The following is a 24,649-nucleotide window of genomic DNA, read 5'->3' as shown; positions in this document are numbered from 1 at the left end:
CCACAGCCTAATGCTAGGCGGCTTTATACCAGGGGTGCACAACTCCGGTCCTGGAGGGCTGGCGTCCAGCACAGTTTGGTGATTTACCTGCTCCAACACACCTGATTACACTTATCTATCAATTGCCAGGTTAAGTGGGTGTGTTTGAGAAGGAAAACGTCCAAACTGTGCTGGACACTGACCCTCCAGGCGTTTGTGCACCCCTGCTTTATAGCCTTCTTGCATTGGTCATGGTGATCTTAGGCTTATGCGCGGCTGCTCCAGAGCGCCCCATTCTATTGGTCAATGTTTTTCTATGGAGATTATACAAGCTGTGTGTGTAATTGACCACCTGTGCTCCTTAAAGTAGCTCTACTGAATTCATCACTGGTCAGTTTCTGTCCACAGGACCACTTTTTTCGAATGTCTCTGTGGTCAGAAACTGACCATTGACATTTTGTTGATTTTTCTAAGTAAAACATTATGGTAACACTTTATTTGGATGGTCCACTGTAGATACTTTGTAAATGCTCAGTCTGTCTATAAGTAACACTGAACGAAATATCCATTAAATGCAACTTAACTACAAGTTTAGTGTGAAAGAGTTTATTAAATCTATCCCTGACCTTAACCTTAACCTCAAGGCAAAACCCACATCTACTCCTAACCATAACCATAATGTTGTTTATAATCAACTGAGGATCACCAGAAAGTTTGTTAATGATTTAAGTATCTGTAGAGCATCTATAGGGGACCATCAAAATAAAGTGTGACCAAATTACCTCTACAGAGAACACCCCTCTGCATATTTTAATGCACGGTTATTGTTTATGTGCAGACTTGTGTGGCTTGTGCAAAAGTTAAAGTAAATGGTATATTTTATGTTTTTTCAATTTGTTAGACTTTGCAAATAAATAAAAGTTTGCACCAAAAATTAGCAGAAAAATAATATCTAAGGTTGTTCACTGTAGAGGATGTGTTCATTACAAATAAGAAAAATAAAAAGTGATAAACAGAAACCAAAAGTGCAATGCATGATGAACAGCTCCACCTCCACCTCTACAACCTTCTATAATATCATATTATTTTAGACTCTACACAGATCAGGCATAACATTATGACCACCTCCTTGTTTCTACGCTCATTGTCCATTTTATCAGCTCCACTTACTATATAGGTGCACTTTGTAGTTCTACAGTTACAGACTGTAGTCCATCTGTTTCTCTGATACTTTGTTAGCCCCCTTTTACCCTGTTCTTCAGTGGTCAGGACCCCCATGGACCCTCACAGAGCAGGTATTATTTGGGTGGTGGATCATTCTCAGCACTGCAGTAACACTGACGTGGTGGTGGTGTGTTAGTGTGTGTTGTGCTGGTCTGAGTGGATCAGACACAGCAGTGCTGCTGGAGTTTTTAAACACTGTGTCCACTCACTGTCCACTCTGTTAGACACCCCTACCTTGTCAGTCCACCTTGTAAATGTAAGGTCAGAGACGACAGCTCATCTGCTGCTGCACAGTTTGTGTTGGTCATCCTCTAGTCCTTCATCAGTGGTCACAGGACGCTGCCCACAGGACGCTGTTGGCTGGATATTTTTGGTTGGTGGACTATTCTCAGTCCAGCAACGACACTGAGGAGTTTAAAAACTCCAGCAGCACTGCTGTATCTGATCCACTCGTACCAGCGCAACACACACTAACACACCACCACGTCAGTGTTACTGCAGTGCTGAGAATGATCCACCACCCAAACAGTACCTGCTCTGTGAGGGTCCATGGGGGTCCTGACCACTGAAGAACAGGGTAAAAGGGGGCTAACAAAGTATCAGAGAAACAGATGGACTACAGTCTGTAACTGTAGAACTGGAAAGTGCACCTATGTAGTAAGTGGAGCTGATAAAATGGACAATGAGCATAGAAACAAGGAGGTGGTCATAATGTTATGCCTGAACAGTGTAAGTTTCTGTTGTTTAACCCCTTAAAATCTCAGGCTTATTACATTCTAAGGCTTATTATTCAGTATCTACAGGGACTTCAATGTAAACTGGCTGAGCTATTCTTTGGTTATAGAAGCGTGTAATAAAACTTCGGGCCTGCTGGTGGGCCCTGGCCATTTCGGGGGCTAATCAAGTTTAAAACATGTGATAATTGAGAACGGACAGCCGTGTCAGTCAGTAAAGTCCTGTTTAACTGCTGTTTAACTGTTTAACAAAATGAAAATGTATAATACATTTTATTCCCATAAAATTGGTCTCCATATCAGCCACAAAAGTTTCAACAAAACTAAGACGCTTAGCAGCTTCCACGTTCAAGCTGTCGGGTCTCGTTTATATTCAGCAAGACCTGGTGAGGTATTCCACAAGGGACAGCAACAATGGCCATGACTTCAGCTCGTTATTTTTGTAATGGGTAATTAGAAGAGGGTTGTTTCCGATTAGCTCCTCATGTTACTCCCACAGACCGCGGCCTTGTTTCCACGTAGATTAAATTATCCCGCAGTGAACTTCTACCACAGCACCGCGAGCCCAACATGAAACCGTATCGCTCGCTGCTCTTTCGAATTCTGTAGGTTGCCGACTCACAAGTAACGACGTATTTTCTTTGACATCTTACTCCACCCCAAGGACACAGCCGGGGATAACAAAGGTAAATTTTGTGTTGTTTACACAAGATTGTTTTCAGTGGAGCTGAAACCTCCTCCAGGCTGCAATCCAACTCTAGCTGTGTGGAGAACTGGTTCAACTCTTCCCCAACCCCTGTTCCCCTCACTCCCGGATCCCAGTCAGATTTAGTGCCGGGAGAGGAACGTTCCTGACGTTTTCATTTCTAGCGAGTGATTCTTTGTTATGATAACACTCTCACCTCACTCTCCACGCTCCCCTCCGTCATCCGCTGGACTCAGACATGTTTCCGTCGACTGTTTTTGGTAAAGGACACTAAAAGTGCAAAACCCTTTGAAATGGTTTGTCTTGATGCTTTGAGACTTGCTTTAAGTTTTGAAAAACATATAGAGAAACTATTAAATCAAAATCTTACTCAGCTAAAAGTGGAAGCACAGAGCCAAGTGTAGACTTGAGTATAAATTAAAAGTTTTTGGTATGTCTGGACTACCTTATAAATGGTTTAAAATGACTTTATTAATGGTTATTAATTAGGTCAAAAGCTGCACCATGTAAGATTTGTTTTGTTTAAACTGGAAGATGTATCTTTACTGAGTCAGATGGAGAAAACAGCCTGAAATATGGTGAATGCGCTCTGGGATTCACCCTCTAAAGCCTGAAATAGTCCATCTTTCAGTCCACATCATACACCTTTACGTATTAACGTCTCATACACACAGGCTCAAAGAGAAGGTCCGTCTCAATGTTTAGGTCTCACGCACAAAATCAACATTATACTGATGAAAATAAGATGATAAGAGCAGATAATTCACTCACATAATCAGACGACACGTCCTTTACCAAGTTTTGACTGAGTTCTCTTTGAATTCTCTTTCAATGCACTCACAGTTACCAGATTCATCGAAACACAACCCGTGTTGCAAAATGTTCTTCTGAACGTTGCATGCAATTACACATTTCCACCAGAGAGGTCGCCAAAAACCAAAATCTTATATAGTGTAGCTTTAAAAGTCAATAATGAGCAATTTCATCATATAAATATAAAAAGGGCAACAGTGTCTTGTTGCTTGCCAAATAGTGAGCCCACATTAAACCGCAGATCTTGCTGATTACTGGTGTTAATGTGTCTTCTCTACTAATCAGCATCAAACTTGTCTTCATCAGATATCATGTTCATCAGTTAGAACAGCCCACTGTCTCCCTTTTTATTTGTGCTGTACCTCATTAATGATGTTTAAGATGTTAATTAATAACTTACTAAGTTTTAGTAACTAATTAATTAAGGTTAAACCATTTATAAACCCTTTATAAAGGTAGTCTTATTATAAAGTGGCACTAATTAGTCTTTGTTTTCTTTGCTAATAAAGGCAAATTAACATAGCTGTGGGCAGTTACATTTCACACTGATATCAGTTTGGTTGGATGTTTTAAGAAAATGTTTGCTTAAAATGTCCAGGAATTCAACTGAGCGGCGAGAGAGAACAATCTCCTGGACTTTGAGATTTGCAAAAAGTTCTAAGAAGTAAAAAATCTGTTTTTCTCTTGGAAAATGTCATAAATGTATGATATTCAATTTCAATAGCACTCAATAAAGTACACAACTTCCAAAATAATGAAGTACAATTACTCAATTATTTTCCAACCCTAAAGATCTGAAGGGTAAAACTCCTTGAACTCAACAAATCTTAAATTGTTTTTATTATTTAGCAATAAATTGTTTTTTATTTACGCTTTAAAAGACTTCCATATTTGGTTCAAATAAGTACCATCACTGTCCATGCACAATAAGTTTTATCTGTTAGTTTCTTTGGTGAGGCTGATGACCACTGCCAAAAAGACAGAGACGCTCGTCTGTTATTCCTCGTTCCAGCCCTTAGGCTTCAATTTTAGTGCAGCTGAATGAATCGAATTAGTTGCATCCACTCCAAATACCAGAAACTGATTCATTATAACAGAGTGTACACACCTTCCTCACATTAGAGGGGAATTCCACCAACCGTTAAAAATTTCTACATAATTAAATCATTAAGATGTAAACAGTCATTCTGAGTTTCAGGTTTGTCCAGTTTAGTGGTGCAGCACGTCCAGGTGATATTACCACTCTGGACATCAAGGCTACTTACCAATGAACTCAGTGACACTAATCACTATAAGAGTTCTCAAGTGGTTAGAAAAGATTCTGAGTAAACAGAAGGTTTGATGGTCCCATATGTCCATGCATCTGTTTCAGAGATTGTGTTACATACTGCAGAGCTGTTCTACCAGCCATGAACCCAGACCACACCACAGAGACGGTCCCTATACATTCCCAACAGATGCAGATTCCAAAAGAACAGATAAACTCACCCACGGTTCTGTTCATGCTGTTTAATAATGGGCACTGTCCTCGGCAAATAATGATTTGGGCCGTTTTTTTAATCTTTTGGCTGTGAAAGGTTTTAAATAAGTTCTAAATAAGAGGGTTTGTAGTGTTTATTGAGTGCCTGCCTGAGGTTGCGTTGAATCTGATACATGTCACACTCAGAAACTCAGTGTTACCATTTTAATAGTGAAAACTTAAATGAACACCTGCTGAAATAGTAATAAACATATTCACAGGTTCGTGTGATGCGTCATGAATGTTTTGATGGTTTTTGAACATCACTAGAATATCATATTTCCTCAAAAGAAGAGATGTGTGGTTTAATGTGCTCATGAACAATCATCACTGGATTACTGAATGACTATCTGTATGCCATATGAATGTACCATAAATGCTTCATAGTTGTCCAAAATTCTAACTTTACAGAAGAAGGAAAAAACCTACTTTACTTTTAATGTAAGTCAATGGAACCAGACTTTTTTCCAAGTCATTTTGGGTCGTTTCTTTTGGTCCATTCTTCATGAAATTTGCACAATGTAAAGGGTATGTATGTATGTGTTATGTGTTATGTGTATACATATATATATATATATATATATATATATATATATATATATATATATATATATATATATGTGTGTGTGTGTATATATAAATGTAAAGGGTATGTATGTATGTGTGTGTATACATATATATATATATATATATGTATATATATATATATTTATCATTTAAGGAAGCACAAGTTCAACTTTATCTCTGTGATCCATGCTTTTGTGTTTTCTCAACTTGGTTACTGTGATGCTTTGTTCGTAGAACTTCCTGCAAACAAAACAAACAAACTACAACTTGCGCAAAATGCAGTGGCAAGAATATTAACACAGAGAAAAGTAGAAAAAAGGATCATATTAGACCAGTTCTAGCTTCGCTCCGCTGGCTGCCTGTTTCCTTTAGAATCCACTATAAAATTTTACTACTAGTGTTTAAATGTCTTAATGGTTTAGCGCTTTCCTACATTGCTGAGTGCTGATAGATGATGTTCCAAGTCGAGCTTTAAGATCATCCAGTGCTCCTTCTCCATATTCCACATATGAAACTTAAAAAGAGCAGAGAGGCAGCGTTTTGTCATTATGCACCAAAGATCTGGAACGCGTTACCAGTAAACATCCGCCAGGCTCCTTCTGTCAATGTTTTTAAAAAACAGTTAAAACATATTTCTTTACTTTTATATATATATATATATATATATATATATATATATATATATATATATATATATATATATATAAAGGGTTAAACTCTCGTTACCGTTGGGTCCCGGCTGTCATTGCTGTCATCACCGCATCACAGACACTCCTCTCCTTATCTCTCTCCATGCACAGTGGCAGTTCCAGCTTTGCTGTCACCCTCTTTCAGGTGTCAGCTGTAGCTCCTAACAGCCTGTCTGCCCTCCAGTTCCCACGTCACCTTTCTCAAAAGAACAGATGGTAGGATGTGAAGAAGATACAGCATGAGCTCACAACTTAATGCCCAAATAAAACAGTTCTGTTTTACTTGATTTCTAACAAACTTTCACTGTCATCTGTGATTTACGAATCAAAGCGCTTAACTACTGAACATAATGTAATTTAAAGCACAAATGGAACGAGGGCCTCGCTGTAAAACGATGGATCCGTTCTGTAGGGGCTGCAATGAATCAGCTTCTCCAACTCTGACATCTTTTGATTCTTTCCTTTCTGTCTGCTCTGTTTGGAGTCATTCGGGGTGTCCGCCTTGTAAAAGGAGTCATCTGGTTGTAATATTCCACACTTGTCCTTTGGAAACCTCTATAGCTAATGCATTATGAGTTAGCCCACTTGCCAAAATGCTTAGAGCTTAACTCAAGATCCAGTGCAGATCCCACTCTGCGGAGTGGGGGTGGGGGAATGGGGTTCAGGTCGCTCTGCTCTGTACAGTGCATTGGCACGTGAGTGGCTTTGTGCGTCATCTGCAGCAGTGTCTTAATATATCACGACTGCATGCTATGAAAAATCACAGACGCTTTTTCCAAGTTTTTCCTCCCCTCTTCAGCAAACCCGAGCGTCCCATAACCGCTCACAGATCTGGATCAACACTTGACTTTGTGCAAAGCACGCATTTCATATTTGAGTTCCCTCTTGACTCAAATTTGCACTGTCGGCAAATCCAAGAGCCCACTGTTCTTGGAAAGTTTTAGCATGAACTCAGCAGCAGCTACTGTGCATGCAGCCTTGGAAATGGGTCAGATTGTGTTTTCTGATTCACCGCAAGTGAAATTGAGATTAGTCTTCTATGAGCAGAGGTCCTCTGGAACTCATGTCCTCACTGACTTCTCTGCTACCTGCATTGACCCATCAGCTCTCTCACCACGGAAACCCAAAACAAGAGATAGAGGAGCCGGTTCATCTGGATTGACCTTGTGTTTCTAGTAATTTCAGTAAAGTGGCTCTACAGTACATAGTGTGGCAAAGGCTGTGTTACTATACTTCACATAGAGTACTGCGCAAAAGTTACAGACCACCCTTCATTTATTTACTTTCAAGCCAAAATGGTCATTAAGTACAAGTTATGCACTTTTCAGGAGATATTTCTGAAGAGATTAGATATAAGATAATCCACTTGTTTAAGGAAAGAGAAAGTCAAAGGAAAATAAGTGGAAAACAAGAGTGTCTAAAACTGGGACTCCTAACAACCACCTGGAAGGCCTGGTAGACACCAAAGATAAACAGATAAACAGCACTTAAAGCTTTCGTCTTTGAGAGAGAGGAGAAAATCAAGCTGCTTCAGGTCTGAAAACATCCACAGGTGTTTCTGTCCATCCTTCCACTGTGAGAAGACAACTCAGCGCTGTGGGTCTGAAAGGATGTGTAGCTGTCAAGAAGAACCTCACTGAGAAAAGGAGACGGACACATCAAACAAAGAAGCTGAACAATGGGCTGACCGCCCCAGAGTCCAGACCTCAACACCACTGAATGTGTTTGATTACTTCAGAAAATGATCAACCAGCTTCTAAGACTGAACTTTGGAGGTGTGTCTGCAGATTCTTTGAGGAACTGAAAGTGAGTCTCCTGAAAAGAATGGAAGCTGGAATAAAGTGACACACTGAACACTCAAACTCAAACACTCAAACAATTCAGATTTTTGTACTGTCACTGAAAAATGAACAACTTGTACTTAATGGCTGATTCAAAAATGTAATGTGGTCACTGCCTTTTGTACTGCACTGTAGACGGCCTTCATACTGCAACATAGGCTACTACTATTATGGCACATAACATTAAAATACTGTAACAGGCCATTACGTTAAATTATGTGTATAAATAATGTAACATGGGCTAAAACTTTTACTACACATAACATAAACATAATATGTCACAGGCTAATTTAATATTATAAATTTTATTTCTAGATATTACACACTGTCACAGTCAGATCAAAACTCATTGGAAAATGCTAGCTGTGTTTACATTTATGTGAAACTTTTATTACTCTTAGACTTTTAGAAAAGATCTAAAATGATTTACAAAAAAAATCTTTTTACATTAACTTAATTAAAAACATTTTTGAAATGTTACCATACCAGAAGATACCAGGCTTTGCTCCAACAGTGACCTAACATGCATAATATAACATGACTCAATACTGTATGTATTATAATTATACATTATATTATTACACATTGTACTCAAAAGATTGAACACCCTCTACATGTTCTTGATTTTCTGAAATAACACATCCTCAAACTTTCTCAAATTTCTCTTTGCTGAGGTTAGGATATGGGAAAAACAAAATGTGCCATAACTTTTGCACGAGCCACATTTAACCCCTTAACAAGCCATGGGCCCGCAAGCAGGCCCAGAGTTTTATCACACACTTCTATAACCTAAGAATAGCTCCATTCGTTTGCATTGAAGTCCCTGTAGTTACTCAATAATAAGCCTTTGTATGACATAAACCTGGTATGTTAATGGGTTTCACCCCCCCTCAATAACTTAAGTTAAGCAAGTAAACAGTAATTATGCATTAAAATGTGCAGAAGTGTGTTCTCTGTCGAAGATATTTCAACAAAATATATAATATATAATTCAACAAAACAAATTTAACCAGGGGTTCCTAATTTTTTGCATATGACTGTATAGATACTATGTAAGGGCCAACATGCTATGTCAATAATAGACCCATAAATCACTGTTCCGAAGGTCTCTGGATGTTCCACCCCAGTTAGTTAATATGTTCACTTGTTAGATTATTTTAGAAACACCAGGTGTTTCACCGAAGGTGCATTTACGACTCAATTTTCCACGTCTTCGCCTCCGTAAGCAGCGAAAAAAGACAAGGTAGAGTGAGCTTCTGTCACACGAGTCTGGCTGCTTGTTTTGTTCACACCATCTGTCATCAGCATCCTCCAGGAGACAAGTGCGGCCTTGCCTCCTCCAGCTCCGGCCCCTCCCCTCCGTGCTTCAGTGGAACGAGATCACGAGGTCACGGAGAGATTCGCACGGACACGTTCCGCCCCCATACCGCAGCAGGACACACCTCTCCTGCACAGGCGCTCCGAGAAACCACCATCAGGCAGTGTGGGAACTCCCTGGAGCTCGGGATGAAACCCTGAAAAGCTCCCGAGAAGGTCTAAAGGGTTTTTTAGGCATCGGTGCAGTCTCGTATGCCACGTTAGCTAATCGCCTCGAAGGGTGGAGCTTTGGAGGACTTACAGTTTAAGTACATGTAAATAAAAGACTTATGAAACTACTGTTGACAGTTCATTCCACTCACTTCAGTCATTGTCTTGCGTAGGCAACGTAGATGCGGGGCGAAAACGGATCCCAAAAGAGCAATTAGTCATCTTCACGGGATGCCACCTCGCCCTCATGTTCTCGACATATCGTAACTAAAGAAGACTGGTGATGATTACTTTATGGCCGGGCTCCAAAGCCCCGTGCTGTACGCCCTCATCCCAGATGCTGGGAATGTAGATCAATCTGTATCCCTCCAGCATTATCCGTATAACAATGAGTCCGACGATCAGAGCCTCGCGTACACAAGCCGCTTTTGCTCTGCAGGCATGGGCAAAGGGCTTTGGAGAGGCTTTCATGCTTTGCCTTGAGGTCCATGCAAATGTAGGTCCAGTGACTCAGCCACGTCTGAGACTGCAGATGCATGTGTTCAGAGAAGAAATATATTTCTGCCTTAAGGACTCGAGTCTGAATGACGCAAAGCATGGAAAGCAACGTAAGAATCAGGATAATTGGTTTCACAAAGTGTTCAGCTTGTGAGTAAACAAAATCAAGTTCAAGCACGTACACAAAACATTGACTGCTGCCAGATATGATCCGGTGCGTATTGTTTCAAGTAAGCCTGGACAGGAAAACCACTCACAATTATTTACTTGTTTTTATTTACAGCGCTAATTCACAGCATCTTGCTTTTTTCAAGGGGAAAGACGTACAAGCCACCCACCACGTCTGTTTGTTGTTTGTGAAGGACGCTGCTTTTAGCCCAAAAACTCTGGCTGCAATACTACATTTGTAACTTTGCCTTTGCAAAATTTCAAGGCCAACAACCCACAAATGAGTGTTCTCTCTTACCATAAATTGACCCAAATTGCGGGGAAGTTTATCTAAGTAGGCTGGAGAAGGCAGGCGACGGGGACGGCTGGCGTCTGAATGAAGATGGAAGACATTTAGGAGAAGGCTGAAGGCCTGTGGGGACTCTTATGAGGCTGTGTGCAGGCTAAGGGCTGGATTACATCCTTATCACTGATGAGACACTGTCTGTCTCCTCGCTAAGCCTGGAGAGAAGTGCTCTCATTTTTGCGGCTGCCTTGTTAGGCAATGTCGTTTGCTAAGAACAGGCCTACTATGCTATCCACTTGACTGTTACATGGTGGGAAAGAACATAATATTGAAAGACCTTTGAGATTTTTAATATTAGTCACTGGATCTTACCTTCAATCTGTTGATGGCCTCTTCAACTATTCATATAATAATTCCATTATTGAGGGTCGTCCAGAAGAGGATGGGTTCGTTGAGTCTTGGTTCCTCTCAGTGGTTCTTCCTCATGATCTTAGAGAGGTTCTCCTTTTGAGTCTTTGTTCCTCTCGGTGGTTCTTCCTCATGATCTTAGAGAGGTTCTCCTTTTGAGTCTTTGTTCCTCTCAGTTGTTCTTCCTCATGATCTTAGAGAGGTTCTCCTTTTGAGTCTTTGTTCCTCTCAGTTGTTCTTCCTCATGATCGTAGAGAGGTTCTCCTTTGAGTCTTTGTTCCTCTCGGTGGTTCTTCCTCATGATCTTAGAGAGTTTGTTTATCTGAGTCTTGGTTTCTCTTATTGGTTCTTCCTCATGATCTTATAGAGTTTCCTCTTTTGAGTCTAGGTTCCGCTCGATGGTTCTTCTTCACGATCATAGACAGTTTCTTCTTCTGGGTCTTGGTTCCTCTCAGTGGTTCTTCCACATGATCCTAGAGAGTTTTTTTCTTTTAAGTCTTGGTTCCTCTCTGTGGTTCTTCCTAATGATCTCAGAGAATTTCACTTTTTGAGTCTTGGTTCCTCTCAGTGGTTCCTCCTCATGATCTTAAAGACTTTTTTGAGTCTTGGTTCCTCTCAGTGGTTCTTCCTCATGATCTTATAGAGTTTCCTCTTTTGAGTCTAGGTTCCTCTTAATGGTTCTTCTTCACGATCATAGACAGTTTCTTCTTCTGAGTCTTGGTTCCTCTCAATGGTTCTTCTTCACGATCATAGACATTTTCTCCTTTTGAGTCTTGGTTCCTCTCAGTGGTTCTTCCACATGATCCTAGACAGTTTCTTCTTCTGAGTCTTGGTTCCTCTCAGTGGTTCCTCTTCATGCCCTTTAAAGAGTTTCTGATTTTGAGTCTTGGTTCCTCTCAGTGGTTCTTCCTCATGCTCTTATGAAGTTTCTCCTATTGAGTCTTGGTTACTCTCAGTGGGTCCACCTCACACCCCTCCAGAAAATTCTCATTTTGAGTCCTGGTTACTTCCTTATGTGCTTTGGGAATTTTCCAGTTGATCATTATGGATCTGGACCCAGATTCCTGTAAAACTATTCTCTGTTTTTGGAGAAAGCAGCGAACAAAAAAATGAATCCAAGTTCAGCTAACATCCCAAAGCGACTACAACCATCATTCTCCTTCTCATATATAGTTAATGTCTACTTCTGAATGGTGTTGTGTGACATGATTGACCCTTATAGGTTAATTGTAACACAGTACACTGATACATAAATGCTAGAGCACATCTGGAGAAGAGCTGGCAATGTTCCGTCTTCCACTTATCCAAAGCCAGCAGATAAACAAAGATTTGAAAAGATTAGCATAGTTTATGCAACTAGATGCAGGGAGGGTCTGCAGCGCCAGCCCAAAATAAGCAGGCGGCGAGAGGCATGTTGTTCTTTGGTGGTTAGCAGTGATAAATCACCACTTAGCAGAGTGACAGATTAATTACTCTGCTTCCCTACTAATCAAACACTCTGCAATTCAGTTACCCTCATACTGAATCTCTCACTCAACCCACCAGAGGAAACGCTTTCTTTCAGTATATACAAGTTTGCCAGTGTTTAAATGGGAATAAAGTTAAGAAAAGGAAGAAAGCAGGCGTGTCTGCATGCAGTGTTGCCTGCAAAAGCTAGGGATGGAAAGTACTTAAGTAAAAGTACTGCTACTGTAGTGATACAGTAAATAAGATGGAAAAAAACGATTCACACAATTTCTTGTAAAGTCTTACCAAGCTGGTCTCACTTTATTTGGATAGTCCACTATTGTCCCCTATAGATTCTCTACAGATGTTCAAATTGTTAACAAACTATCTGATGAAACACATTCTAAACAGTGATGGGGGTGGGGTTAGGATTTGGACCAGGGTTATGGCTAAGACCAGGGTGAGGGTTGGGTTTAGGTTTAGGGTTGAGGTCAAGGTTAGAGTTAGGATTAGAGCAGGTTTAGAGTTAAAATTATGGTTTATTTAGTAGATATTTAGTTGAGTGTAACTTGAAAGTAAATTAAGTATCTACAAAGCATCTAAAGCTGCCTACCAGCTTACCTTGCATGTTACCTTGAATATTAGCTGAGATTAATGAAGTTAGCAAGCTGATAGGCACTCACAAACCCTACTTTAAGGTGCACTCATTGCTAACACAATGCACTCCACTGAAAAGCACTGACCAATAGAATGGTGCGCTCTGGAGCAGCCACACAAGAGAATAAGGTCACCATACCCAATGCCAAGAGTCCAGCATTGGGGTTGTGGAGCGATGAAGCTCCATCTAATACCTTTGGGATGAGTTGGAGTATTGTTTGTGATGCAGAGCAAATCATAATCTTCTACAGTGGTTATTATCAATCTTGGCTGAACCAAGTACTTTATTGGAAACCCCAGTGTAGTTTCTTGGGCTCCTTTATCTCTTTCTGGGTTCTTTCTGGCCTAAAATAAAATGATGATGTGAGAGGTTTGATCATAGTGCAGCAGTGGGGAACCATCAAACCCAGAGGGCTTTGCAAAGCTTCAGAGAAGGCCTAATAAATTCTGTGAAATAAATAAATAAATACATGTCTTTTTTCATTTTTGTTTAATATAATCATCATGCTTGTTGTTTTTAAACTCCACAAGTGTTGTTGTAATACTCTTCTTTCATTTGTAAGTTTTGATTGGAAACAAAGAGCTTAAATACTTGAAGTGGCCAACAGAAAATTGTCAAACCAGGATTTTTTCTTAGTGGTATCTACAGCCAAGTGAGCTCTCCCATTGGTTAGGACTTTAGTTAGGACTTTAGAGTTGAACTGAAGGTCTTACACATTAAACTCACTGCAAAAGTAAACTTACTTTGATTTACTTATGGAGAAAAACTGTTTAATTACTGTAAATAGAGTAGTTCCTACCCAGGCACGTCATGATCATTAAATGTTAGGTGACAATTAATTGGCATATAAATACAGGATTAATAATTTAATTGCTTTATTAAGATTAAGTGAACCTTTTTAGTCCCGCAACAGGGAAATTTCACCTCCGCATTTAACCAATCCGTGCAGTGAAACACCACATACACACTAGTGAACACACAGACACTAGTGGGCAGTCCTATCCACAGCACCCAGGGAGCAGTTGGGGGTTAGGTGCCTTGCTCAAGGGCACTTCAGTCATGTACTTTTGGCTCAGGGGATCAAACCAGCCACCTTCTAGTCACAAGGCTGGTTCCCTAACCTCCAGCCCACGACTTAGAGCTGTTTATGCAACAACTCCAAGCCAAAAGTGGCCAAATTGGCTGATTATCTTTCTCCCTAGCTGTTAATACTTATTGATTCCAACTGACGACAGAAACAGCTTGAGTTCAAATAAACAAACATTCAGTACTTTCCAAAAGTCAGAGACCAACCAACTTCTAAGACGGAACTTTGAAGGTATGGAATAAGAATGGAAACTGTAATGAAAGCAAAGAGTGGACACAATAAATACTGACATAATTAGATACTATACTTAATTATTCTGTGGATTTTCTGTTACATATGTTATTTTTTATATTTTTTATATTGACTGATGCGGAAATATTAGTAATCTGTACTCAACAGCTGTTTTGAAAGAAAATGAAATAAATTAATAAATGACTTTTGCACAGTACTGTTACTTGGTAGACCCGTACACAACTACACTGGTCAGAAGTTTTGCTGTTATGGTAAGATCAGAAATGCTTTTTCTGCTTACTTTTATTTACATTCATTTGCCGAAAACACCCAATTCATGTTCCATTTGTTCTGGTGTAAACATCTGATTGAAGCAAACAACTGTAGAAAAAACTGCGATCAGCTCAAATAATTGGAATGAAATTTGTCATAATAACAGTGACAGGCCGGTTTCCACCTCTGGTAAGCAAACCCCTCTCAGTTTCTCTCTTCTTGTTCTTTCTGTGACACTAATGCAGCGTCTATGTCCACTTTCAAAGTAATGATTGCATTACTTCAAGCTTCTGTCTGGACAAACTATCAGATTACAGCTCCGCTCCTGTGCGCCGGTCCGTCTCCCTCTGAAGACTGGCTTTCTTTCCACACTAGAGAGAGAGAGAAAGGAGGCAGAGAAGCCACGTTAGTCCGTGATTGATTGCGTGCGTGCTTTTTTCTGCTTTGCTTCTCAACCCCACCACCACCCCCCCCGAAGTTACTGATGAGCTGGGAGTGCTATTATTTAATAGCGCACATGTGGATTGAATTGCTAAAGCATAGCATCTCGAGTAATTTGATTTCCCAGAATGTTGACAGCCGAAGAGAAGAGTGTTTTCCATCTGTTCCCTCTTCCTAACACGGTCGCCGTTTACAAAAGGACAGAGAAGCAACCACTGGACGGGCCTTTCTGGGCCTGGTGCTGAACAGAAGCGCCACTAGCCGTTGGGTCGGGCTTTCTTCATTTACAGTTCAAGTGCTTTTATGGGTGCGTTGTGTCCTGCAGAGATGGAAAATGCCCATTTAAAGGAGGTGAGTTAAAGAGAAGTTTTCCACCATGCATGCTGCATGTGTAACACAGACGCAGATTAGTTATCGGCTTACTGAAACAGACATGGATCACCTCAGGCCATCATGATTTAAGCATGCAGCTTGTTTAGAAAAAGAAATTCATGTCACATGGAGGGAAATTCATGATTCCTGAGTCATATACAGACGTAGGGAAAGCCACCCAAACTCATCCTCCAGTAATAATATTAGTACAGTGAAATAACGGCCAGTCGTGGACTGGAGGTTAGGGAACCAGCCTTGTGACCGGAAGGTCGCCGGTTCGATCCCCTGAGCCGACGGTACATGACTGAGGTGCCCTTGAGCAAGACACCTAACCCCCAACTGCTCCCCGGGTGCTGTGGATAGGGCTGCCCACCACTCTGGGCAAGTGTTCTCACTGCCCCCTAGTGTGTGTGTTCACTAGTGTGTATGTGGTGTTTCACTGCACGGATGGGTTAAATGCGGAGGTGAAATTTCCCCATTATGGGACTAATAAGAGTCACTTAATGACAGCAGTAAAAGTCTATTTCCACAAAATAAGTAGCAGCTCAAAAACTACTCAGAGCAATAATTTAGTGAAAAAATCAAATTTACCAAATTCTCCACTGACCCCAAATGGATTTGATTGGCCGAGACACATTTGGAGTTCAAAATTTGCTTTTGTTTACAACTGGAGCTGCGAGGCTAACATTGCTAACAAACACTAAAACTCAATAGTCACCCAAACAGACCAAACCATTTCTGTAAAAAATACATCCTCAAAACTTCTCTCAAACCACATCCAGGTCTTCTTTAAGGTTGCACAGACTTGTCAATGTGGTTTAAGACACAGCATGACTTAAGCCTGATTCACACACGCTACCTACTGCTACAGCTCACACACGCTGGCCTTTCATACATACAGTGTTTCTTGCTGCTTTGCTCTGCAGCATAAAGTTATACAGTCATCCTTGATCCTAACGGATAGTCTGATCAGTCACTCTGCCCAATAAAAGTAAAACTTCTAAAAGAGCGTAATACATTTGTTTAACCTCAACAGCAATCTGACTTGAGATCAGGCAAAAGAAAAGCCTGGTAAAACCACCTGGGGAATCTGTGTGCTGCACTGAATGTTTAACTAGTATTTCTTTTAAACAACATTCATGAATTAAATGAAATAAAATAAAAATTGTCTTTAATTTTTTATTTGGTTTTCTATTCATTTTTATTGATTTTCATGGCTTATTTCAGTGTCTTTTACTGCTTGGTGTGAATATCTCATCAATGATCTCTATAAGTAACGCTTTAGCGACTGGATCACCTGTCAGATACCAAGAGGTTTTACTGAACTGGGAAAATCTGCTTTTAGCTATAGAGCACCAGTGAGCTGGAATTAATTGATTCATTAATTTATTATTAATAATAATTATTATTAACACATTTTATTTTAATATTTTATTGCAACTGTTTTATTTAATGTTAATTCTTTTACTGTTCTCTTCTAGTAAATAATTAGATTTTTCTGAAGTTTTAGTTTTCTTATTGCTTACTACTAAGTTGGTTCTCTTACTTAATTTTAACGTGTTTTCATTACATATTTTATAGATGTTTTATGTTTTCTATTTGAGCTGTTATTTTTAAAAATATATAAATTTCTTGATTTATTTCTTATTATAAATCTTTTTGTCTTGATTTTCATTTGTTTAAGTTGGTAAATTTTATTTCAAATTTTTCAATTCCTTGTAATTTGCTTGGCTATCCGAGTCCAAGGCCCAATCCCATTTCACCACTCGCCCCTACCACTAAGCTCTACCCCTCCATTTTGCCTGTTCATGTCTAGGGGTAGGGTGTCCTGATTCTTGTTGAGATAGACCATGATCATTATATTATCTTAGTTTAATGTCTTTTCAATGTATTATGGTCCTTTTCTTCATAACAAGTATTAAAAATTGCTAGTAATATGCTATCTCGGTAGCTAGCTGGCTAAATTACCCGTTCCTCCTTAAATAGCGATGCTCCAAAATGTAACTGGTGCTCCATTTAAGGTGGAACGGGAAAATTTGAACGATAAGCTGGTGAATAGCTGACTTCAACTTCATATCATATAAGACTTAGAGGTGGGTGATAATAAATAATTGCCCCCCTCTTTGAAGGCATATGATGCCCTAAATGTAACTAAAGCCCAGCAGTGAGGAGCTGAACTTTACCCTCCTCTGCTGTCACTGCAGACTGGCAGGGTCGCCTACAGAGCAGCGCTGGTAGCTGTTAATGAAGTAATGCTCTTTTTATTTGAGGGTCCCATTTCGTAGGGAAGATTTCACCCACTACCTCTGTAACTCAGTTCTAAGGGGCAAGGTGACACTCGAAAACAAGGGGTAGGGGTAAAAATAAGAAATGGGATTGGGCCCAAGTTTCTCTACAGTGAGCCATTTCAGATTAACCACTTTGAATGATTTTGTTTACATCTCAGTGACTGAAATTTAGAAAAATTGGCGGAATTGTCCTTTAAGCAAGCAGTTTGCTTAGGAGGGAAAGCGCTGGAAGAAAGCAGCAGATTATATATGTAGAGCACTTTTCCACTATGTACACTACATATGTAGTGCAGATGCGCAAACACAGATTAGTTATCAGTACATTGAAGGAGACAGCTGTTTATCAGCCAGGGGGCATCGCTGTTTAAACAAGCAGTCTGTTCAAAACGGGAATAAAATGTGCTGTTTTGGAGGAAAAAAATGCTTCCTCAAAGAAAACAATAATAAACAATGACGCAAATGCAGTGAGCGAGCGCAATTACGCTGTAATGAAGGAAAGTGACCAAGAACCCTTTGCGCCCCTGTTAGAAGAGTTACGGTAGCAAAACTTCCAGCCTCCCCCCCTTAGGAAGTCTCAGGCAATTAGTTTGCTCGGTCAGAAGGAGCTCGCAGTCAGTCGCTCCGGAGTCCTCCAATGCCCAAACCCCCTCCTTCTCCACCTCCTCCTCCCCCTTCCTGTACACCGATCTGCGGGACTCTGCTCTGGGTTGGTTGGCTGAGCCGTGCGGCCAAAGTGGGCGAAGCGCCATGGGCTTCGAGCTGGACCGCTTCACGGGCGCCGTGGACCCGGACCTGAAGTGCAACCTGTGCCACAAAGTGCTGGAGGAGCCGCTGACCACGCCGTGCGGCCACGTCTTCTGCGCGGGCTGCGTGCTGCCGTGGGTGGCGCAGCGGAGCAGCTGTCCGGCGCGCTGCCGCCGCGTCTCGGCCGCCGAGCTGCACCACGTGCCGCCGCTCAAGAGCCTCGTGCTGAAGCTGGCCACGCGCTGCGAGCACAGCGCGCGGGGCTGCGCCGCCGTGGTGCCCCTGCAGCGGCTGGCCGAGCACGCCGAGACGTGCGAGTTCGCGCCGGCCTCGTGCCGCCACCGCGGCTGCGGCCAGGTGCTGAACGCGCGCGACGTGGACGCGCACATGCGCGAGCAGTGCGAGCACCGGCCGGCGGGCGCGTGCGAGCGCGAGCGCGGCTGCGGCCTGGTGCTGACCCAGCGCGAGCGCGCACTCGGCGCCCACTGCTGCGTGCAGGCGCTCAAGGCGCACGGCGGCGCGCTCCAGGCCAAGGTGGACGGCCTGGGCAAGGAGCTGAAGAGGCAGGCGCTCCGGGCGAGCAAGCGCGAGAAAGCGCTGCTCGCGCGCCTGGCCGCCGCGCACAGCGAGCTGCAGGTGACCGCGCTGCGCTACCAGAAGAAGTTCACCGAATACAGCGCGCGGATCGAGTCGCTCAGCAGGTCCATCGCGGCGCCGTGCAAGGTAGGAGCGCTGGGGTGCTGGAGGAAGGCTGGGGTGGTGATGTCAGTGGCTCTCAGTAGCTCTCACAAGGGCAGAACTCGATCCGTGTCTTGTTTTTCTCTAGTGAAGTGGATGCTGTAAAGCTCTCAGCCGAAATGAGTTTTTGGGAAGTGCTGTAGTTTTCAGCCCTGGCTCTGCTGAGTTTTTGGAAGTTTATGTTATTAGCTTTCAGCCTTGGCTGTGGGAAGTTTTTGCGAGATAGGACTCTGACCACATTACTGCAAGGTGAGTTTATATGAGGAGCTCTCAGTCATGACCACATTAAGTGTTTAGAAATGGGGTAAATGTTGTAAAACTCTCAGCCCAAACTATGTTAAGGCTTTGGAAGTTGGGCTGATGTTGTGTAGCCCAAACTACTAACCACATTAACTTTTTTGAAAAGTTGAGTTTGTATTAGTAGCTTTTGGTCCTGAACATGTCAAGTTTTTAGCAGTTGTAAAGCTCTCAGTCCAAACTATGTAAAGGCTTTGGAAGTTGAGCTGATGTTGTGCAGTCCTCACTACTGTAGGTCAAAACTCAAGCCATGTCATGTTTTTAGAAGTTGGCTGGATGCTGTGAAGCTCGCAGCCCAAACTGTGTGAAGTTCTTGGAAGTTCTGCAAAGTAGGACCCAAACTATGTTGAGTTTCTGAGAAGTGCTTTAGCTTTCAGACCTGACTTTGCTGAATTTTTGGGTACTAAGTTTATGTTAGTAGCTTTCAGGCCCGACTATGTCAAGTTTTCTGTGAGATAGGACTCTGACCACATTCTTGGAAGGTGAGTTTATATGAGGAGCTCTCAGTCATGACCACATTAAGTGTTTAGAAATGGGGTAAATGTTGTAAAACTCTCAGCCCAAACTCTGTGAAATCTTTGGAGGTTCGGCTGATGTTGTGTAGCCCTCACTGCTGTTGGTCAGACCTCAAGTCATGTTGTGTTTGCAGAAGTTGAGAAGATGTTGTAAAGCTCTCAGCCCGAACTGTGTACTATGTGTAGTTTTTGGAAATTCTGCGAGATAAGACCCTGACCATATTAATTTTTTATATTAGTAGCTTTTTGTCCTGAACATGTCAAGTTTTTAGAAGTTGAGTAGATGTTGTAAAACTGTCAACTCAAACTGTGTGAAGTCTCTGGAAGTTGAGCTGATGTTATGCAGCCCTCACTACTGAAGGGCAGGACTCAAGCCATGTCATGTTTTCAGAAGTTGGGTAGATGTTTCGAAGCTCTCAGCCCAAACTATGTACCATGTGTAGTTTTTGGAAATTCTGCAAAACAGGACCCTAACCAGATTAACTTCTTTTGAAAAGTTGAGTTTGTATTAGTAGCTTTTTGAGTAGCTTTTTGTCCTGAACATGTCAAGTTTTTAGACGTTGTGAAGCTCTCAGCCCAAACTATGTGAAGTCTTAAGAAGGTGACCTGATGTTATGTAGCCCTCACTACTGAAGGGAAGGACTCAAGCCATGTCATGTTGGGTAGATGTTATGAATCTCTCAGCGTAAACTATGTGAATTCTTTGGAAGTTGAGCTGATGTTGTGCAGTCCTCACTACTGTAGGTCAAAACTCAAGCCATGTCATGTTTTTAGAAGTTGGCTGGATGCTGTGAAGCTCGCAGCCCAAACTGTGTGAAGTTCTTGGAAGTTCTGCAAAGTAGGACCCAAACCATGATGAGTTTCTGAGAAGTGCTTTAGCCTTTAGCCCTGACTTTGTTGAATTTTTGGGTACTAAGTTTATGTTATTAGCTTTCAGGCCCGACTATGTCAAGTTTTTTGTGAGATAGGACTCTGACCACATTCTTGGAAGGTGAGTTTATATGAGGAGCTCTCAGTCATGACCACATTAAGTGTTTAGAAATGGGGTAAATGTTGTAAAACTCTCAGCCCAAACTCTGTGAATTCTTTGGAAGCTGAGCTGATGTTGTGTAGCCCTCATTACTGAAGGTCAGCACTCAAGTCATGTCATGTTTTCAGAGGTTAGGTAGATGTTGTAAAGCTCTCAGTTCTAACAATGTCAAGTTTTTGGAAATTCTGCAAAGTAGGACCCAAACTATGTTGAGTTTCCTGGGAAACTGTGTAGATGGTGTGTAGTTTTCATCCCTAACCATGTTGAACTTGTGGAAGGTTGATGTTCTACAGCTTCCATTTTTTGACGTTTTAGGAAGTTCCATATATATTTGTGTAGTTCTCAGCTCTGCAAGGTAGAACTCCAGCCATGTAAAGTTTTTGGAAGTTGAGATGGGAGGTTAAGTTGCAGCTCTCAGCTCTGCAACACAGGACCCAAGCTGTGTTAAGGTACTGGGAGGTTGGTTAGACATTGTAGAGCTATGCAGTGTTACCCCCAGCTTCCCAAAAGCTTGACATGGTTAGAACTGAGAGTAGACAAGTTGGGTTGATGTGTAGCATTCACTCTCAACTAGAGGTGGGCAATATGACAAAATATGACATCATAATACTTCAAGACGTGATATTTCATTTTTCTGAAGTTTAAAAAGAACCAGTAGTGCTGCATTCAAAATATACTATCACAAACTATAAGTATAGTGATTGTTATTCAGTGTTTCACATTCTGCAGTGCACTAAATCAAGTAAAATCATGCTGTCTCTGTAGTGAAACATGCAGTAAATGCTGTTGAAATACTGACAATATCCACAATATGCTCAGAAAACCAGACTTTGACATAATGTGACATAATTTATCATGATAACGATACTCATATTGCCCACCCTTAACCCCTAGTTTCTGGAAATGTTAATAGCTCTGAGCTCTACACGCGTCGTGTTAGGAAGCTGGCGTGAAGTCGTGTAGCTCTCACCTTTAACTGTATTGAGTTTTTGGAAGTCAGGTTGATATTATGTGTCTTCAACCCCTAAATACTTTGTAATCTTACTACTGTATAAAAGAAAACTTGTTCATGTGCAGCTCTCAGCCCTCACTTTTTGGAAGCTGGGTTGATGTTGTTCTCCTGCAGTCTTCTGGTTATGATTAACTTTATTCAACAGCAGATTTTTGGTGCTCAGCTTTCATTCCTCTTTGGGTTCCAGCTTTGCTTTTAACACCTCGCGCACGCTGAGGGGCCTGTGGTTGCGTGTTCTAGATCATTTTCACGGTGCAGAAGTTGAGTTGCCTGCACGGTGTTGAAATTCTTGTGGCCTGCTTTGACTTTGTAGACCCCCGTACCTTTATTTACGTGCCTTCCAACTGAATAACTAAGAGAAACTAGGCCAAGTGGACAGAGAGGGGATTTTTTGTTCTGTCTCTGCTCCTCATCCAGCCTTGAGACATGTCTGTCAGCTGCAGTTTTAGCCACCTGGCAGTCTGAGGGGGAGGGCTGAATGTTTATTAATCTGTAGCCTGCAGGCCGCAAGACGCCAGCAGCAAATTACCCTCATGAGTTTCTCTGCTGCACTTCAGTTTATGGAGTTTCTGCGTGGGTGCATTAAAACATCACAAGTGATGATTTAGACTTAATGGAAATCAGAGCAGGTCTGGATTTTTGTGAAAAAACCTGACGTTCTTAAGAAGGTGACTGTTTTAATGTGTTCATTTCAAATGTAGTTAGTTAGTTGTGTTCTGTTGTGGTAAAACTTTTGCTGAAGGGGTTTGCCACATTTTGGACGCATTTGGTGGAGCACAGTTCTGGTGGGAAAAAGTTTTGGCTGCAGAAAAGTCTCTTTTTTACTTGCGTATGTGAAATCTTGATTTGTTTTCGTGCTTCTTTAGGACCTTCCTTTACATTTAAAAGACACCAGAAAATCTTTTCAGTCTGATTTCTTAATTATTGCTAAAGTATCTATGAACTAAGCAGTAAGTAATTAAGTTGTACTAAAGTAAGAATCCATAAATTCTCAAAATTTCTCATTATAAATACTATGTTTTTAAAGTGTAATCGTTTACTACAGGTAAATCTACTGTACTTCAACTCTGCTACATAACATGTAATCAGATTTCTCAGTGCATGTGAACTCTTGCTCTGATTTCTTTTGGATTTCTCAGTCTGTGCATGTGTGAAAACAGACAGCGGTACCGGAAGTTAGTGAGCAGCGTCACCACGAGACGCAGCAAAACACTTTTGGAGTGACGCTGAAACCAAATACCTGCTTGATGAAATGAAGGATTTAAATATTCATCATCTTTTAGATGCTGTATGTTCATATTTTCTGGTAAAGTGGTGCGATGTTTAAAAAAAAAAAAAGCTGCATTATGAAGTTTGAGTTTTACGTCATGTTGTCTTCTGTGAGTTTATTGGCTGGTTGCAAAGCAGAAATCTGATTACTGTCTGACTTATGTAGACCTGGAGCTTCCCCATTATCTGATTACTCAAGTGCATGTAAACGTGTTGATCGGATTACTGACAAAATCTGATTTTCTGCAGTTATCAGATTATTAAGTGCATGTAAATAACTGTTCCATAAACATGTCAGATATCATTAGCTGTCATGACAGATTTTGTTCAGTGAGATAACAGTGTAGATACTGGTGATTGTCATGACAGATGCCATAATATTTGATATTGTAGCAGGAGAACTCAGAGGGACTAGTGATTGTATCAGCCAATCAGAAGCCAGCACCCTGTTCTTATATATATACACAGTGCAGTGGGTCAGTATTAACGACTTCTCGCAGGCTGCAGTACTGAACCCATCAGCGTAATTCGAGTGCACTAAAGAGTGTAAATGAGTCTAAACGGTACCCAAACGACACCCGCTTTGTTGTGTGACCTATCTACCCGTGCCATTTCTCCACACTCTCTCAAGAAAGGGCAGTTTACAAGCCCCAGAGCAGCAAGGAAAGCGAGTAGAGCAAGCTAGATGCCAGCCTAGTGGCTACCGGGGTGCGAACATTAGCCCTGTAGGAGAGCAGAGTAAAGAGAAACATGCTAATTCTTGCAAGTTCTCTAAGTGCTCTAATTAGCCGTCATGACATCAAACTGAGAGAGTTCTTTCCATCATGAAAGTTTTCTTCAGATGGACGGAAAATGTGCTGTAGATGGTTCTATATGGAAACTTTTTGAAAAGGGTTCTTCTATTATGATGTCAAGCTTGTAACAACAGAAGAACTCCTTTGGGTGCTGTATAGCAGGGCTTCTCAACCTGTGGGCTGCAAAGCACTCTCTAGTGGTCCATGGGCCTGAACTCGCAGGGAGGAGTAGTTCGTAGTGGGCCGGCAGAGACGTATACACAAAAACACCGCAGTCACAGCCGCCGGCGCGCAGTGCAGTTAGCCAGAGATGGAGAGGTTCCTCGCTGCGTTTCTCCTACCTTGTTCAGTGCGGACCTATCAAACTTTTTACTTTAGTTTGCTCCGTTTTGATATGTGTGAAGACTCCACCTGTATTCGGGTCTGAAATTAACAGCTGAAACCCGCGGGTCTCTGTCCGCTTCCAACCGAACCCTGTTCCGCTCACTGCTGGTG

General features: G+C 41.5%; 1 protein-coding gene across 3 annotated transcripts in view; it reads left to right on the top strand.

Moving 5' to 3' along the window:
• Positions 1 to 15,322: 15,322 nt before the first annotated feature.
• pdzrn3b (PDZ domain containing RING finger 3b) overlaps positions 15,323 to 24,649 on the top strand; it is a 181,258-nt gene continuing 171,931 nt past the window's right edge. For 2 of the 3 annotated variants that reach the window (XM_036571550.1, XM_036571549.1), the window contains exon 1: positions 18,503 to 19,222. In XM_036571550.1, the coding sequence (XP_036427443.1) occupies positions 18,503 to 19,222 (720 nt within the window). Of the gene's footprint in view, positions 15,447 to 18,502; positions 19,223 to 24,649 lie in introns of those variants that run through there. The other variant, XM_036571551.1, reaches the window with a different exon arrangement.

The sequence above is a fragment of the Colossoma macropomum genome, unplaced genomic scaffold (assembly GCF_904425465.1).
Source record: "Colossoma macropomum unplaced genomic scaffold, Colossoma_macropomum, whole genome shotgun sequence".
NCBI classification, from domain to species: Eukaryota; Metazoa; Chordata; class Actinopteri; order Characiformes; family Serrasalmidae; genus Colossoma; species Colossoma macropomum.
The sequence above is the reverse complement of the archived record's forward strand: the minus strand, read 5'-3'. Positions and strand labels throughout refer to the sequence as shown.